Source organism: Stegostoma tigrinum, chromosome 14 (genome assembly GCF_030684315.1).
Source record: "Stegostoma tigrinum isolate sSteTig4 chromosome 14, sSteTig4.hap1, whole genome shotgun sequence".
In the NCBI taxonomy this organism is placed as follows: domain Eukaryota; kingdom Metazoa; phylum Chordata; class Chondrichthyes; order Orectolobiformes; family Stegostomatidae; genus Stegostoma; species Stegostoma tigrinum.
This window is the reverse complement of record NC_081367.1, coordinates 10,008,138-10,027,247: the sequence shown is the minus strand read 5'-3', so window position 1 is coordinate 10,027,247 and position 19,110 is coordinate 10,008,138. Positions and strand designations below refer to the sequence as shown.

General features: G+C 43.5%; 1 protein-coding gene across 27 annotated transcripts in view; it reads right to left on the bottom strand.

Moving 5' to 3' along the window:
• Positions 1-19,110, bottom strand: part of kif1aa (kinesin family member 1Aa) — a 259,928-nt gene that overhangs the window by 161,272 nt on the left and 79,546 nt on the right. For all 27 annotated transcript variants that reach the window (XM_059650980.1, XM_048541717.2, XM_059650983.1 and 24 more), the window contains exons 3-4: positions 3,000-3,076; positions 1,495-1,674 (exon numbers count right to left, since the gene is read on the bottom strand). In XM_059650980.1, the coding sequence (XP_059506963.1) occupies positions 1,495-1,674; positions 3,000-3,076 (257 nt within the window). The remainder of the gene's footprint in view (positions 1-1,494; positions 1,675-2,999; positions 3,077-19,110) is intronic.

The window sequence follows — 19,110 nt, the reverse complement described above, 5'->3', positions numbered from 1 at the left end:
TCTATCCCACGATGTGAAACACCCCTCCCACTGCAACACAAGCAATTGTAGCTCTTCGCTGAGAGTGATTGGCTGACGTTGCATCGGAGTGATGGAGGAAAGGGCACACAGTGGCAGGATTTTAATCCAACGATCAGCAAGAAAATGCCACAGACTGGAGGTTGTAGCCCATCTTGTGAGATGAACAGTTCGGTTCAGTGCACTTCCTGGTTTTTGTGGAATAGAGAGGTCTTTATCCAGTATCCAAAGCAGCAGAGAAAGTGCTCTACCTCTGGATAGAGCTGCGCAAACATTTAATCCCACAGATAGTGGGGTTTCTCTATTGCAATGGATGCTGGGTAAAATAATCTCCATTATCTAAAACCCAGTTTGTTTTGCACCAACAAGCACCTCAAACCTAGACATCTGGTGTTTTGGATTCAAATCGGCTTGGTGATTTTTTGAAAATTTACAGTTAGTTAATTGTACTTTAACATTGTGACATTATGAACGTTTTGACAATCTCTTCAGAGACTGGACTATATATTATGGGTTCTCATAAAATCACTGTGCACTTTCTGTGGCATAGAGATAGGAAAGAAAACAGGTTTTAAGGGAGATGCAACAGCGGTCTATATTTTAAGTGGAAATTTTAAGGTTTAAATGAGATGCAATGCGCACAAACCGTGCCCATATAGTAGCTTCCAGAATGGTACCGTCTTGTGGTCATGGCTTATCTCATTGAGCTGGGTACAGGCCCGTGGGACTTTCTTATATTCTGTTTGAATCCTGAGGTGAGAGTTGGTTTTAATGTGGCAGCACTCAGCAGCAACACCAGGTGGTGCCGATGTGCTTCCCCAGCTCAGCATTCACCCAAGAAATTGCCTGTCCCAGGGGAACCACACCAAATCGTTTATCAACGACAGCAGCAGCACTACATCTCAAAGAACCAAGTCCGGGCTCACATTTACGAATTGCATCTCACAGTTAGACTCTTCATCATATGAATGAAATTGCCATTGAAATGGGCAGGCTCTTTTAAATGAGCCCAGCTTCTCATGTATCCATGGAGCAAAGGTTGGAAGTTACAGACTGATCAACAGTATACCCTGAACTGGAGGATAAATGAGCACACAGCCTGTATTGGGGACACAGCGAGTGCATGGCCTGTATTGGGGACACAGCGAGTACACTGTCTGTGCGGGGGATACAGAGAGTACACTGCCTGTACTGGGGACACAGAGAGTACACTGCCTGTACTGGGGACACAGAGAGTACACGGCCTGTGCTGGGGACACAGCGAGTACACTGTCTGTGCGGGGGACACAGAGAGTACACTGTCTGTGCGGGGGATACAGAGAGTACACTGCCTGTACTGGGGACACAGAGAGTACACGGCCTGTGCTGAGGACACAGCGAGTACATGGTGGACACAGTGCTTCATGGCCTGTACGGGAGGAACAGCCTGTATGGGGAATGCTGGGCAGCCTCTGTTAGCAGCATCCTGGGTTTTACCTGTGGGATAATTCCCTGCTGCTCCTTTTCCTGTTTGCCCATCATGGTATAGGACTTTCCTGCCCCAGTCTGTCCATAGGCGAAGATGCAGACGTTGTATCCTTCGAAGGCATGTTCGAGCATCTCCTCCCCAATGTCTCGGTATACCTGCTGCTGCGAGGCATAATTGATGTCGGCCGGCTGGATGAAGGCAGAAAATGGTCATCGTTAGAATAAGACTCAGCCTCCTCAGTCAAAAACTCTGTTCACTCTCCTGTCATGCACCAGCTCCAAGTGTAATACATTCTTCTCTGAAAAAGCGATAATAACATCAAAGGTGACCTCTAAATTTGGAGGTTCATTTGTACGGGGGAGGGATTGTTACTTTATGCGATGATAAATATTTAGGAAAATCAATCACTAACAAGGAGGCATACGCTCAACAAACACTACCAGGTCAGGGGCAGTACATGTCCGACATTGAGTAAAGTTTCTTTACACTGTCTTGTCAAACACATTCGGGATTTACACAGCATACAATAGATACAGAATTGATTATATAGAGAATATATACTGACAATTCAATAGCTAGCAATAGTGGTAGGTTCAGCTCGGGGTAATATAGTATTAGAAATGCAGTTTCCTTTGACTGTCAACCAGAACAGCACCAGAATGGTTTGAGAGAAGATGATACACATTGTATCAAAACTGGGTGTTTATGGTGCAGTGGCAGTGTCCCTACCTCTCGGCTAGGGGGCTTGGGTTCAACTCCCCCTTCTCTGGAGATGTGACAGAGCATCTCTGAACAGATTGATTGGAAAGTTTCAGGAGCCGGGCCCTTATGAATAGGGCCAGGCAGCAGGACGAGTAAGGGTTTGCAGTTCCTGACCATCTGCCCGTTCTCTGTGACTATGCCCATGTCTTGGAACGGGAGCATGTGGTGCCCATCAATACCCTTGAGGCATTTCAACAGAAGTGGACTTTGTAGCAGATGGAATGCATTAATTTCCTCTCCAACTCCATTTTAATTTAATCCTCTCCCTCGTTCCTTACCCTTCCCTTCTTTTGTTTTATCCATTCAGGCAACAAGGGCATCACTGGCTAGACAGCATTTATTACCCATCCCTAATTGCCCAGAGGGCAGTTAAGAATGAACCACTCTGCTATGGGCCTGAAGTCACACGTTGGCAGTTTCCTTCTTGAAAGGACATTAGTGGGTTTTTTGCTTCCCCAACAATCAACAATGATTTTGTGATCATCATTAGACTCCCAATTCCATATTTTTACTGAATTCAAATTTCACCATCTGCTTTGGCAGGATTTGAACTTGTTAAGAAACCTGAACAGCTGGGTTGTTAGGGAGCAATACTTGTAAACTGTCCATTGCTTAGTTTGTCAAACGGGTGATTTGGTGGTGGTTGAGTTGTTAAGCATTTTGGAAAAGGTGGGCACCGCAGGGGCTGGACCAAACTATCTCTGCTTACTTCCTTCTGTTCTACACACTGGGGTCTCAGGAGGCTACATACCGTGGTGTGGGACCAGTAGGAATAGTCAAAGTTGAAACTCTTGGGGGCCTCCTTGGGCTGCTTTGGATTAACAATTGCTGCAAAAGAACAAAGAGAGACAAACAATGGAAAAGTTGTGTTAGTGCAACATTCAAACAATTGCCATCCCATCTGATCACAATAATAGGAGCAAGATATATCGAGGCATTTCAGAAACGGGAGGTAGAATTCTGGAAAAATGTGTCCAAAAAGGGTTGGTGCTGATGGTTACATCCATGGCTCAGTTTGTATTCTTGCCTCTGAAGCAGAATGGTCCAGTCCCATTTGGCTCAGGCTGGTACTCCAGAGAGGAGGTGCTGTTTTTCAGAGAAGTCATTAAATTGGGGCTCCTGTCTACCCTGAGATAACAAGGTGTGGAGCTGGATGAACACAGAAGGCCAAGCAGCATCAGAGGAGCAGGAAGGCTGACATTTCGGGTCTAGACCCTTCTTCAGCAAATTTTCTGAAGAAGGGCCTAGACCCGAAACGTCAGCCTTCCTGCTCCTCTGATGCTGCTTGGCCTTCTGTGTTCATCCAGCTCTACATTTGGTTGTCTCAGATTCTGCCGCATCTGCAGTTCCTACTATCTCCTGTCTACCCTTTCAGTTAGACATTTAGGGGTGCTCTTATCGTGCAGTGGTAGTGTCCCTATCATTGGACTGGGACCTCAAGTCCCACTGGCCCCAGAGCTGTGTAATAACATCTCTGAACAGGCTGCTTAGAAAAATAGAGAAGGGTGAGAGCAGCAGTGTGGAAGATGGAATGGTCTATGGGTTTAGTTATCAGGTGGAAAGATCAAAACAAATGGCTAGTGATCATACCTATCAAGCATAATCCATGAGTAATATAATCACAAAGCAATTGAAAGCATATTTACACATCTCTGCCAACATTTTATAATCATTTCCCCCCACATGCACTTTGTCAGTAAAAATGTCTATGTTCAAGATGCGTATCACTTCCTTGAAAAAGCTTCCAAAAGGTCTCACTCTAACCCAATTAATTCAGTAATTCAGTTTTTTGAAGAAGGATTCTCCTGGTGTCCTAGCTAATATTCATCCTGAACCATCAATTTCATAAGAAAACAACTCCGGCGTGAAGACATTCAATGCTTTGGCTTCGGCCACTTTCTGTGGCAGCGAATACTACAGGCTCACCGTTCTCTATGTGAAGATGTATCCCCCCAACTCAATCCAAATTGGCCCAATCTGTATCCTTAGATCATCCTACCCTGGGGTTCCGGAAGGCCATGTTTCACCGGGTCCTTATGCAAATGATTCCCTTAGGTCTCTGAGCAGCTTTATGCCTATATCCGCACACGATGAGAAAGCAACAGCTATGGGGGTTACAGTCTGGGGGCTGGAATATACATAAAACACTGCTTCATTGACTTGGAACTCTGTTGCTGGTTCTTTTTGGAAGACAGGATGGCCACTGGTCTAGTTCCCCTTTCTACCCTTGACATAACTTTGTGTTTTTATGATGGGCGGCACAGTGGCTCAGCAGTTAGCACTGCAGCCTCACAGCGCCAGAGACCCGGGTTCGATTCCTCCCTCGGGCGACGCGCAAACTCCACACAGACATTCTCCCTGTGCCTGCGTGGGTTTTCTCCGGGTGCTCTGGTTTCCTCCCACAGTCCAAAGATGTGCAGGCTAGGTGGATTGGCCATGCTAAATTGCCCGTAATGTTCAGGGTTGTGTGGGTTACAAGGGGGATGGGTCTTGGTGGGATGCTTCAAGGGGCAGTGTGGACTTGTTGGGCCGAAGGACCTGTTTCCACACCGTAGGGAATCTAATCTACTCTAAATACCTGTAAACAGCTACTTGAGCAGGTTTCAGACAGCCAGGATAGCTCCGTAAACTGCCTTAAGAATATGACCTGACTTCTTTATGTGTTTTTAATTTTAGAATGTAGCATTTTTAATAAAATTAAAATATATTATTCAGCCGATAAGGCATCGAACAGCCCGTCACCTTTTTCTCACATACGCACACGTGCTAACATCGAGGAGCTAACAATCACCGGTGAGGATGCTGTCTCGAAACAGTGTGATGGTCTGAATAAAGATCACAGCAATTAACTCATCCCAATTATCCAAACTGGGGCTTTGCATCATGGACATCATCAGTAACTTTACCATTTCTACTCACTGTATCCTGAAATTTGAGGTGATTAGTCACAGGATACGAATTTAACTTCAGCTAAGAGATACGTGCTGAGGTTACTGATTGGCGTTTGTCTGGAAGATGATGATAATCTTGGATTCTGAATGCAATTGTCGTTTTATTAAAAATTACTGCCAGTGCAGGCAAAATTTAATGGTTACCATGGAAACTGCAACCATAGAGGATGATTAATGACAGGGGGTTAGATCCTGACTTACATGGAAATAAAAGTCAAAATCTTTGCATTATAAAACACTTGGTGCCATTCTTTATTCTTCTGGGTGGCCTTTACCTCGTGTACCCTACCCTTGGGTGGGGGTCTTCTCCTGGCTACGGCCAATCCTGAATGCTAGCGCTTTGTAACATGTACGTCATCGGTAACTTTACCATTTCTACTCACTGTCTCCTGAAAGTTGAGGCGATTAGTCACGGGATATGAATTTAACTTCAGCTAAGAGATACGTGCTGAGCTGCCTCACCACCATCTTCTAGGGGGTCTTTGGGGTCAAACAATTGTACAGGAGGACCTGGACAGTTAGCACTAGTGAGGAGCTTGTCACAGCTATGACAAGGGGGTGTGAAGTATCTTGGTCTAAGCTTTTCTTTTCATTTACACTTTAGAATTTGGGCAACACAGGCAAGGCCAGCATTTGTTGACCATTCCTAATTGCCTTTGAGGTTGTTGTGTGATTTGTTTGGCAGTTTCCAAGGGCAATTAAAAGTCAGCCACACTGCTGTGGGTTTGGAGTCACATGCAGGCCAAACTAGGCAAGTGACGTTTTACAACAGTGACAGTCTCAGGGTCACCATTACTGAGACTAACTTTCGATCCCAGATTTTATTAACTAAATTAAAATTCCACCAGCTGCACAAGCCTCTGAATTCCTCACCCAGTGATGTTACAACAGTTCTAGCATCTTCCGTCAGCTTAACATTTGCCCTTTTCAGTCCCACCTTGGTACATAGACAACTCAAAGCACCTCTCACTCACCAAAATCATTTACCAATGTAAATTTTCACATCGTTGGCACAACAACTGGTTGGCCACTGTTAGGATGTTACCAGATTGAGGAGCCAAACCATTCAAATTTAAATAATAGATTATGTGTTTCAAATATAGAAATACATAAACCTCGCATTGCAGCACATATTTCATGACAGCAGGATGCCCCAAAGCACTGTTGCAATGCAGGAAATGCAGCAGCTAATTTCTGTACAGTTAGATTTCACAACAGCATTGTGAGCTCAACCTGACTGGTAGCTTTCCTATCTTTCTGTTGTTTGCTGTAGAGCAGTCTGCCGTTTATTCAATTCCATGAGCTTATCTGGCATTTTCAAAGCTGCTTTCCGTAATAATCATTGAGTATGAATCAGTTTAAAAGTTCCAGGGTCAACCAACCCTCGTTGATGAAAACACCAAAGAGAAAAAGTTCATTAAAATCTAGTACATCATAGAAATTGTGGAATATTTCCGTATTATAGCATCAAGGGAATAGTTATGCTGAACTGTCATTATTCTTGTCTACATGTTATGTTATTGCTCCTGTTCATTCACTTCAATTCATTTCTTTCACTGGTGCCACTTAAAGTAACGCCTGATGCCAATGCTACTTGGCTGCCTTTCAAAGGCAAGAAAGATCCAGTAAGGAGAGCGAGACAGATCCACTGGCTGGAGTAATCTATCAAAAAAGATTTCTGGAAGTGGTGTGAAACATACTTAACTACCTGGATAAGTACCACTCTTCAGGGGTTAGTGTTTATCAACATGACTGGCCAGAAAAGAGTAGTGATACTCAGTAAACCTAGAAACAAGGAGCGTCAGGAAAACTATCGGGTTAAAGTGTGAAGCTGAAAGTATGAGATGACGTATTGGTGTGGCCTGCTAAATAAATAGTGAGGCAGGTGCCTATGAGCATTCTATTTCTCTGGAGAATTGAGATAACTGTCTTTTGAAAATCCCAAAGGTGGTGTGAGAGATTTCTGAGGTCTGCTGTCGCATGTGGAACACCCCGTTCCTTTGACAACCACCATGTGTGGGGTTCGGGTAGAGGGGAAAACTGAAGGGGAGAAACAAGTAATGATTCAGTGCAATACTGTTCCTTGAGACAATGCAAACTCATTGCAATTGTATTCTCTCCCACTGCCTGCTAGTCATTTTCATTGCATCTCTGCTACTAAGTCATCACCTCCCACACTGAGTCAGCCTTTATGTCATAGAACCATCATAGTATCCCTACAGTGTCGAAGCAGGTCATTTGGCCCATCAATATCTTTCTAGATTGTGAGTATTGCTGGATTATTTGGCCACAGGATAATTCAATGCCTGTACTGAAGTATTTCAAGCCAGAACTGGCTTCTAAATGGCACTTTCATGTGCTCAAGAAGGTCTCTTAACATGCATCTGCGAAGGCAACTGGGTCCTTGATTCTGTGCAGACTCCTTCACTTCTGAAGTGAAGTGTCAGCCGATGGAGTTGGGTTTGAACCAACAACCTGCTGGCCCTGAGGCAGGAGTATTACCAACAATGACAAACCAAGCAGTCAAGTAATCAGTCACCAAGTGGGACATTCTGAAATGGTTTCTTGTCCCCTCAGCTCTAAACAGACCGTAAGAAACTTTGGAGAAATGTGCACACTGCCCAGTCCATCACGCAAGCCAACCTTCCATCCACCGACTCTATCTGTAGTTATCACTGCCTCGGAAAGGCAGCTAACATAATTGAAGACCCCTCCCACCCTGGTTATAATCTCTTCCATCAGGCAAAAGATTAAACACGATCAGCTTCTTCCCTGCTGTTATTAGACTTCTGAATGGGCCTTTCAAATTTCAAATTTAATGTTGACCTTGTTCTCTGTGCACCTTCTATGCAGCCATAACATTGTATTCCTCAGTCTGTTCTATTACCCCTATGAACTTTGTATGGTATGATCTGCCTGAGCTGCACTCAGAGCAAAACTTTCCACTGTAGCCAGGTACATGTGTTAATAATAAATCAAATCCAATCAATAGCAGGACATCTGCTGCTCATAGTCAGATCAGTTAACACAGCTTGGAATCTGGGGCTTGGCCAAACCTCCTTGGAAATAGAGATGATGGGAACTGCAGATGCTGGAGAATTCCAAGATAATAAAATGTGAAGCTGGATGAACACAGCAGGCCAAGCAGCATCTCAGGAGCACAAAAGCTGACATTTCGGGCCTAGACCCTTCATCAGAGAGGGTCTAGGCCCGAAACGTCAGCTTTTGTGCTCCTGAGATGCTGCTTGGCCTGCTGTGTTCATCCAGCTTCACATTTTATTATCTCCTCGGAAATATCTTGGAGAGTCAGGGTGCAATTTCACTCTGTATATGCTGCAGCGCATGGTTCCAACACCTTTAAAGGTTCCTGGTGATAAAGCGTCCAGTTTTGAGGCTCCAGGTGTTTTGTTTCCTTTGTGAAGATCATTGCAAAATTAGGATATTAATATTCAACTTCCACCATTTGCCTTTGACACCGGCGACTTTCATGGACCAAAAATAAATTGAGAAAGGATATTGCTGATCTCAAATGGCTGTTGTACACACATGACAAGTCCAGGCAACCCATAGAAAGTAAGCGAAACCGGTTGCATTGTCATTTTCATCAAGAGATATTTGTATCTCTTGCTTCACTCACATTTAACTTCATGTGGGAGATTGAGCAACTTGCTCAGCTAGCCAGCTTGGAAAGACAAGGTACAGACTTGGGAATATACAAATGAAACTATAGCAAGGGCTGCCCATTGCAGTAAAACAGGAAATTAGGGTTTATAAGCATGAAATGAAAGACATCTTCCCCTCTCTCTCAACTCAACAAGCCAGTAGCCAGTGAAAAAGCAACTTGGGTAAAAAAGATTGTTTTGGCAAATCAAGAGTACAAGCTTTGCCATTCTTGAGCAAATGGGACTGCTAAGCAGAGATAATGGGAACTGCAGATGCTGGAGAATTCCAAGATAATAAAAGGTGAGGCTGGATGAACACAGCAGGCCAAGCAGCACCTCAGGAGCACAAAAGCTGACGTTTCGGGCCTAGACCCTTCATCTCTGATGAAGGGTCTAGGCCCGAAACGTCAGCTTTTGTGCTCCTGAGATGCTGCTTGGCCTGCTGTGTTCATCCAGCCTCACATTTTATTATCTGGGACTGCTAAGCAGCTGGGACTCTGGATTTACCCCATAACTCAAGGATTGTCAAAACTGTTAAACTATTATCTGTATTACATTCAAGTCGTGAGAGTTGATATTCCCATTTCTTTCGGTATATCTATGTACATATGTTCTCATGGACAAAACAAATTGCACTTATCTGTCACTCAAACCTGGGAACTGACTCCAATTTTGATCTTGTTAACTGAGTTCATTGATGTGAGATAGTTACTTGCTAAAAATTATTTTCTTTTTAAATTGTTGTGCCTGGGTGAGGAGGGATTTAAAAAAGAGGAGCGGGGGGGCTGGTCACCTCTCCTCAACTGGCCGTAATATGTTTTTAAGGGGGCTTCCAACAGTAGTGCTCTCTCCTTTGGGACTCGTGGTGATGAAGTTCCTCTGTTCTGGGGTTCCACAGCTCATGTGGACACTGTACAATATCTGTCAAGGCGCTGACTGCCCATCAGCAATATGTTCCGAGTCATGGTGTACTCCTCCTTATAGGATCCTATTGGTAATACCTCCTATTTAAATTTTCTTGATGGGATCTGTTTGTTTCGGATGCTGAGACACAACCCAGGTTTGCTAATGGGAAGGTTTTTTCCTGGGTTCATCAATCAAATCAATTGAAACTAAATCACATCCAGTCATGAGGCAATCACACAGCCATCTGCATCAACCAGGAAATGAATTTGTGATGTTTGGCTCATTACTCAGCAATGTAGTTCTGATAGGCCAGCAGAAGGATGCATGGACCTAGGCACGAGAGCTAATGTTCATGCTGTCAAGGACAAAGAATGTAAACAATACAGAGAAGTTGACTGGAGAGTCAGTGTACTGAGCAGGGACATCAAGCTAAGGATCAGAAACAAAGCTGTAAACATATCTTTGCTTGATTCATTATCAAATTGACAACCTCTATTTCTAAAATGACAGTCGAATGACCTTATCCTTCCGGATAGTGTTCATCATTTAGAGAACAGCTGAGGCCTCCCCTTGTACCTCAGGCTGAGTGTACCAGAAGGCATGAGATCAAGCCAGGCAGTTCAAGCAGACCACTCCCCACTTTGCACTGAAGTGGATCATCTTTCATGGGCAGGGCTAAGGGACTTTGCAGCCTCAGGGCAGATAAAGGTCTCCGTCTCTCTCCGCGTTCTGAACCTACGGACTCCTGCTGTAGTGGCTGTGAGAGATCAGAATGGAATACCACATTGTGACTCTCCGCAGCTTCTCTATGCTCACTGTCTATAAAGTGAAGGAGTCTGCCTGGGTGAATTTGTACTGATTTAGCTTAATTAAGGGAGAAATAGGAAATAATAGTCGCCAGGATACAGGGCAGGAAATGTTCTTTAGAATCGTAAAATAATGATCCTTTACAGTAATGATTTGCTTTGTCTATTCTGCCATTAATTCCTGGTTAAAGCTACCAGTTAACAGCTGGCCAATATAAAAATAAAAGATTATATGAGTTTTTAATTACGTCACTTATGGACTCACATATTCCAATAGATGTACAACCAATGATGCACTTTCACAGTATTTTCACTGTCATTGTGCAGGATTACATTACAACATAGAGCCATAACAATTATCCCAAGCATTCCATGTTAGGATTTGCCCACCCTGTAGGCAAATATATCCAATCACATTTACCCATTTTGATCACATATCACTTCAACCCTACATTAACCTATCTGACCCAATCTTGAAATATGCAGTGCTTGGGTCACGATTCCAAACTGCTCTTTGATAACATCATGGCTACCACCTTGACAGCTTGTGTCATAAAAAGCATAGAAACTCAACAGGAACAAACTACAGTGAGCAAGATACGAAACACATAGTTAGCCTGGAGTCACTTCAGGACTTGGGTTCATCAAGGGTTTAGACTCACATTAGATAACATGGTCATTCCATCTTAAGTCATCTGAACCATTCAAGACCTTACCTTAAGTATCCATTAATTTATAACTCAGTTGATAAACGAGTAAATGTTCAGCAATACCGGGAAGCACTCAATCCCCATTTTGAAACATGTGAGACAAGCATGTTTCATTTCTCAGTTTTACTGCTTTGTCCTTCTGGAAAATGAACTATCTGTTGATTTGAGTCCATCCTTTAACTCACTTCTGGGTATCTTTCATTCTGCATACAAAGCCTTATAACCTATGATTAGATCATCTCCATTGTTTTACACATTACCCATTCAAACCGCATGAATAGATTCCAGCCTGATGTTCAATCTGTGTAACTCTCCTATATGTGAATCAATTGAAAGTCTTGTTTAACTTTCTGTCTATAGTCCAGTTCTGGGTAATATTTTAAAACACAAAATTAATTCACGGAATGTGGGCATCACTGGTTAGGCCGATATTTGTTGCTTAACCTTAATTGACCAGGGAACAATTCAGAGTGAATCACATTGCTGTGGGTCTGGAGTCACATGTCGGCCAGACCAGGTAAAGATGGCAGATTTCCTCCCCTAAAGGATGTCATCAAACTAGATGGGCTTGAATATCAATTGACAGCTTGGTTCTCATTGCCCTCATCAGTCTCTCTCTCTCTCTCTCCCCCTCTCTCTTTCTCCGAAATCCTTTCTCAGTTTTATTCGCTGCTATCCTCCTTCTCTCTGTCTCTGTCTCCATTTCCATCAATCTGTCCACTGTCACCTCTCTCTCTCTTTCGTCTCTCTTGCTGTCCCTTCTTCCAATGTCTCCCTCCTTCACTTCAACTCTGTCTCTACCACTCCCTCTCTCTTGTGTTTTTCATCACCTTCTTTTGTTTCTTATTCCTTCAAAATTGATCACCCTGCAGCCCCACATGTTCTCATTAAGACTGTGTTACATTGCCAGCTGTTAGATGACAGCCTGTCACCACGGTGACAGAAAACGGATAATACTTCCATCAGTAAATCAATAATTTACAGGCCTTCAAACTGTGAAGAACGAAACACAGAAGATAAGCAATGGAGCTCAGGTGCCATCTTCCCGACTGGAATGTTTTTTCAAAAAAATTAAAGATGCATTCATGAGAACAGCTTACCAACCAAACTCTTCTCTCCCAGGGACATTATCATACTAACTGGTTTCTTTCAATCCTCAAGGGTATCAGGAATACCACAGAATCCTGACTGTGTGGAAGCAGGCCATTTGGCCCATCGAGTCCACACCGACCCTCCAAGAGCATCCCACCCAAATCCATACTCTATTCCTGCAACCTTGCCTTTCCCATGGCTAATCCACCTAAGTTGTATGCCTGGACACTATGAGCAATTTAGCACAGCCAATCCACCCTAACCTGCACATCTTCAGGCTGCGGGAGGAAACCCACTCAGCTGCAAGGAGGGTGTGCAAACTCCTCACAGACAGTCGCCGAAGGGTGGAATCGAACCTGGGCCCCTGGCGCTGTGAGGCAGCAGTATCAAACACTGAGCTACTGTATCAGAGGTAAGAGCTGAAATATGCTATTCCCTGCCCTCCGATTCAATAAGACCGTTCTCCTTCTTCTGTGACTCCACCTTCCTTGTCAAGATGATGGATCACAAACCCAGATCTTGTCTGGACATATCAAAAGGGTAATTTCAACGTGATTTTTTTTTTACAAGAGGACAGCTATAGCCAAATAAACGACTGTGGATATAAATCCAGAAACTATCTGTTACAATCCTGTGTAGCACATGGACTGTCACATCTCTATAGACTCAGGGAAAATTTCAAACAGAGACTAATGAGGACCAAAAATACCTACACCCCTTCTCAGCAGGAAGTGATCTCCCGCAAATAGAATCAGAGATAATGGGAACTGCAGATGCTGGAGATTCCAAGATAATAAAATGTGAGGCTGGATGAACACAGCAGGCCAAGCAGCATCTCAGGAGCACAAAAGCTGACGTTTCGGGCCCGAAACGTCAGCTTTTGTGCTCCTGAGATGCTGCTTGGCCTGCTGTGTTCATCCAGCCTCACATTTTATTATCCCGCAAATAGAAGTTTGATTTTACCCTTTCAGTGATATACAATAAAACATGGATCAAAGTGAACTTTAACCCTGGCTTGTAAGTGTCAGTGGCCCGACCTACTGGTGTGCAGACTGGGGATGTCACAGTTTTGGAACATCCATTAAAGACTCCTGCACTGCAAAAAATTCTGGAAAAACTTAGCAGGCCTGGCAACATCTGTGGAGAGAAAGCAGAGTTAACTTCAACTTCTTCACTCAGAGAGTAGTAAGGGAATGGAATGCTTTGCCTGCAATGGTATTAGATTCACCAACTTTAGGTACGTTTAAGTCGTCATTGGAGAAGCATATGCACGTACATGGAATAGTGTAGGTTAGATGGGCTTCAGATCGGTATGACAGGTCGGCACAACATCGAGGGCCGAAGGACCTGTACTTTGCTGTAATGTTCTATGTTCTTTGTTCTATGTTAGCATTTCGGGTCCCAAGACCCTTCCTCAGACCCTTCCTGCCTCTTCGTGTGGTGTCAGCCTGCCTCTGTTGAAAGGAACCAGGTCAAAAAATATTCAAACTGTAAATAAGCCAAGGATCTCAAAGTCAACCATTCAATTATTACCATTCGACTATCTATGTGAAATCGGCTGTTGAACTATCAACGTTCCAATATCTACTCAGCATGAAGAATCAGTGACATTTTAACCTTTTCTTGGGTCACACCACTTCTTCCTAATACGTGTGCATGAATGCCTTGTTATTATTTCTTTTTCTGCTAAGTAGCTAATAAACTCAGTTTTGTTTTTGTTAACTCAAGAAAGCCTGGTTTAATTGGCTCTTTTACAAATCCAAATTCCTTGGGTCTGGGATAACAGATTCCACAAGGGAAAGAATCCTTATTAAATGAACCTTGTTGAGATCAACTGTGGGGTCAAATTAATAAGGAAGAGGAGTCAGCTCAACATTTCTCATCTGGGAGCTTAATGGTTTGGAGTATCCCATCTGGGACAGTAAGGAATTGGGAGGCTTGTCCAGAGTCTGGTCATAACGGTGTAGAGTCATATAGCTGCAAAGCATGGAAATAGGCTGTTCTAACTTGTCCAAGCTGACCAAATATCCTAATTTAATCTAGTCCCATTTGTCAGAATTTTGCTGATATCCCTCTAAAACCCTCCTATTCATAAACCCATCCAGCTGTCTTTTAAATGCTGTAATTGTACCAGCCTCCACCACTTTCTCTGGCAGCTCATTCCATACACATACCACCCTCTGCATGAAAATGTTGCCTGTTAGGACCCTTTTAAATCTTTCCCCTCTCACCTTAAACCAATGCCCTCTAGTTTTGGACTCCCCCACCCTAGGGGAAATTCTATTCACGCTATCCATGCTGCTCATGATTTTATAAACCTCTGACATTCCATGGAAAATAGCCTCAGCGTATTCAGCCTCTCTCGATAGCTCAAGTCCTCCAACCCTGACAACATCCTTGTAAACTTTGTCTGAAACCTTTCAAGTTTCACTGCAGTCTTCCTGTAGCAGGGAGGCTGGAACTGTATGCAGTACTCCTGAAGTGGCCTAACCAATGTCCTGTACAGCTGCAACATGGTTTCCCAACTACTGTACTCAATGCACTGACCAATAAAGGTAGCTATAATAAACACCTTCTTCACTATCCTGCCTACCAGGGACTCCACTTTCAAGGAAGTATGAACCTGCACTCCAAGGTCTGTGTGTTCGGCAGGCTTTTGCAAACTGCAGCAATTCCTTTCACACTCAAAGGTTGACCAATATTTTTTATCATTTTCAATAACTAAGCAGGCACAGCTCCCTGGGGTGGAGAATTCTAAAGGTTCACAACTGCGTAAAGAAACTTCTCCTCATCTCAGTCATAACTTACCAGTTCTTCATTTTGAAACCAAAATCTCAACTTCAAGATTGGAAAAGGAGAACTGTGCATAGTACTCAAGGTGTGGCCTCACCAAGACCCTGGATGACTATAGTGAGATTTCACTACTTTTATATTCCAACTGATAGAGAGATTTGTGTGGAGCATGCTACTTCATTTTGAGATCAAGATAGAAGGACTGCAGCGGAGTTCAGTGGAGCAGCTCGCTCCCACCTCCCAAAAGGGGCAAGTAGGGACGGGGGCAGTAAATCCTGGACCCAGCCAGCAATGTCCACAAGTGAATATCAGTGATAAAAAATGTATGACTCACCTTCTTTCTACCTGTTAATACTTTGTGTAATGTTGGGGCAACACTTTGGGAGGCTGTAGGAGACACCTGCCCATAATCTTTTACCTTTGCTGTTTTTTCTTTGCAGTTACACTTATTTCACAGCATGTTCTATTAAACTCGCGTCAGTCCTGAGATCCACACTGATACACTCCGATTGCAATAACATGACTCACTTCCTTTATTGATTTGTCAACGTTTCCATTATGTAGACTAACCTTGTACATCAAGTCCCCAGCTCTGGTCAAACTGCAAACACTGCTCTCTTAATAGCTATTACGTCATAAACATTATGCTGTGACCCTATGCCCAAAGATTCAGAGCTGCTGACCAGTCTGCAGAAACCAGACCCTGATCTCCTCCTTTTAGATTGTCTCTTTGGTTCTTGGGGTGGAGGGGATCAGTACCTTAAGGGTCGTATACCCTTTGGTAAGGTTATGCACAGGTAGGTCATGTTTGTCCTGCTTATTTATAGGAGAGAACAGGGAGGGAAACCTGAAAGCAATTCACTCTCTTTGGTGAATCGAATGAAGAAATTGATCCTAGTGTAAATTCCTCTAATAAACAACACAGAAAATGCCTTAAATATAATTGAAGGATTTTTTTTAAAAAGAAAGGGTGCAAAAAAGATTTCCCAGGATGTAACTAGAACTTGAGGATTTGTGTTATAAGGAGGGGCTAGGATTTTTCTTCCCTGGAACATAGAAGGCTAATGGTGACCTTGCTGAGGTTTATAAAATCATGAGGGGCATAGGTATGGTGACTAGCAAAGGTCGCTTCCCCAGGGCAGGAGAGTCAAAAATTCAAGAGCATTGGTTTAAGGTGAGGGGGGAAAAAATTTAAAAGGGACCCAAGGTGCAACTCGTTCACACAGTGAGTAGTTTCATGTGTGGAATGAGCTGTCAGAGGAAGTGACAGAGTTGCATACAGTCACAACATTTAAACGACATTTGGATAGATACAGGGATAGGAAAGATTTAGAAGGATATAGACCAAAAACAGGCAAATGGGACTAGTTTAGATTGGGAAACCTGTTCGGCTTGGATGAGTTTGGTCTAAGGGTCCATTTTTGTGCTGCATGACTCCATAAGTAGTATTGGGTCGCTGGCTAGGCATTAAGGTAAGTACGTCCCCAGAGCTCAATGGTATCTACTCAGGTTATTGAGAGAGGCAAGAGAGGAGATTGCTGGAGCCTTGATCAAGATCTTTGTATCCTCACTAGCCACAGGAGAGATCCCAGAGGACTGGCGAGTAGCTAATGTTATTCCTCTATTCAAGAAAGAAAATAGGGATCATCCAGGAGACTATGGACCGGTGAGTCTCACATCAGTGGTTGGGAAACTATTGGAGAGAATTTGTAAAGGATAGGATTTACGCACATTTGGAAAAGAATGGCCTAATTAGGAATGGTCAACATCACTTTGTGCAGAGCAGGTCACGTCTTACTAACTTGATTGAAATTTTTGAGGGGGCGACAAAGATGATCAATGACGGTAAAGCAGTGGATGTTATCTACATGGTTTTTAGTAAGGCTTTTGATGAGGTCTCTTGTAGTAGGCTCATGCAGAAGATTAAGATGGGAATCCACAGTGACTTGGCTGCATGGATCCTGAATTGGTTTGCCTATGGAAGACAGAAGGTATTGATGGAAGAGTGTTTTTCAGGCTGGAGGTCCCTGACTAGTGGTGTTCTGCAGGGATGCGTACTGGGGCCTCTGCTGCTTGTGATATCAATAAATGACTTGAATGAAAATGTAGATGGGTGGGTCAGTAAACTTGCAGGCTGTACAAAGATCAGTGGAATTGTGTGCAGTGTAATAGGTTATCAAATGATACAGCAGGATAAAAATCAGTTGCTGATATGGGCGGCAGAATGGCAGACGGAGTTTAATCAGGGTAAGTGTGAGGTGCTGCACTTTGGGAGATTACATGGTAAGGAAAACTATACAGTTAATGGCAGAACCATGAAAAGCTTTGATGTGCAGTGGGATCTTGGAGTTCAAGTCCATAGTTCCCTGAAAGAAGCAGCATCAGTAGGTAGGGTGGTAAAGAAGGCATATGGCATGCCTGCCTTTATTTGTTGGTGAATTCAGTACAAGAGTCAAGATGTCATGTTGCAGCTTTATAAGACTTTGTTTAGGCCACACTTACAGTATTGCGTTCAAATCTGGTCACCACATTATAGGAAGGATGTGGAGGCTTTGGAGAGGGTGCAGAAGAGGTTTACCCAGATGCTGCCTGGATTAGAGGGTATGAGCTATAAGGAGAGGCTAGAAACACTCAAGTTGTTTTCTCTGGGGAGGCAGAGGGGGACTTGATAGGAGTCTATAAAATTATGAAATGCATCGATAGGGTTGGCAGTCAGAATCTTTTTCCTCAGAGTTGAAATGTCTAAAATGAGGGGGCATGCATTTAAGAGGGGAGGGGGAAAATTCAAAGGAGATGTGAGGGTCAAGTTTTTTACGCAGAGAGTGGTAGGAGTCTGGAACACGCTACGGGGGTGGTGGTGGAAGCAGAAATGATAGGGTTGTTTATGAGACTTTTAGATAAGCACATGAATATACAAGGAACGAAGGGATAGGGACCAAGCGCAGGCAGAAGGGATTAGTTTCATTTGGCGCCATGTTCAGCACAACGTCTTGGGCTGAAGGGCTAGTGCCTGTACTGTACAGTTCTACATTCTATGTTCTAATCCCTTTATACTGAAAGCTAGAAGACAATTTACTTTGCAATTACTTGCTGCACTTGAATGTTAATGTTCTGTGATTCTTGCACATGGAACCCCTGGTTACTATACATTGACTAGTATCTCTCAGCCACTCTCACCCAGGGAGATTTCTGTAGACTGACTGGTGCCTCTCACCCACCTTCCTCAGGGAACCATCTGTTCACTGACTGATTTCTCTCAGGAATGAAAAGAGACAGGTATTGTGTGTACAACAGTCTGTATGATGAACAGATCATTGCTGATTGCAATAGCTTTCTTTTTCTCCTTAGTTCATTTCCACACTTGTAGTTCCAATAGTCCCTTCATCAAATTAACTCAGCAGTCCTCCAAACAACATGAGAGCACGGCAAGTGTGCGTCTTCACCAGCATTAATACTACTGTAGCTACAACAGATCCTCAAAAGTGTATCTACATAATCAGGCTACTAAAGTCTGTCAATTTATTAAAGCAACGATTCTGGGAGTCTAACAGTCTCAGTTGATCCCCATCTTTGCCAAGTGTTGGCCATCTGAACAGTAGTTCAATACATCTTCCCTTTACCTGTCAGTGTGTATTTGGGAGAGATGGCCTCCCACTTCAAATGGCATCCTACTGTTCCAATATTTGTGTTAAACACATGGATCCTGGATACATCAGAGACTGGAAACAATTCCATCATCAGGGCTTTTGTGGCATCCTCCAGATTCAACTGAGCACCATTGCGTAAATATCAGTGTCCTTCTTGAAGCCATCCCTACATGTATCCAGGCAAAACTCCGCGAGAAACTGAATTTGACAGCCTGGATTCTGTGTCAGACAATTCCTGTTTTCTCAACTCTCAAACAGCCATTAGAGGCCGACGAAAATGCTCCTGACACACTCT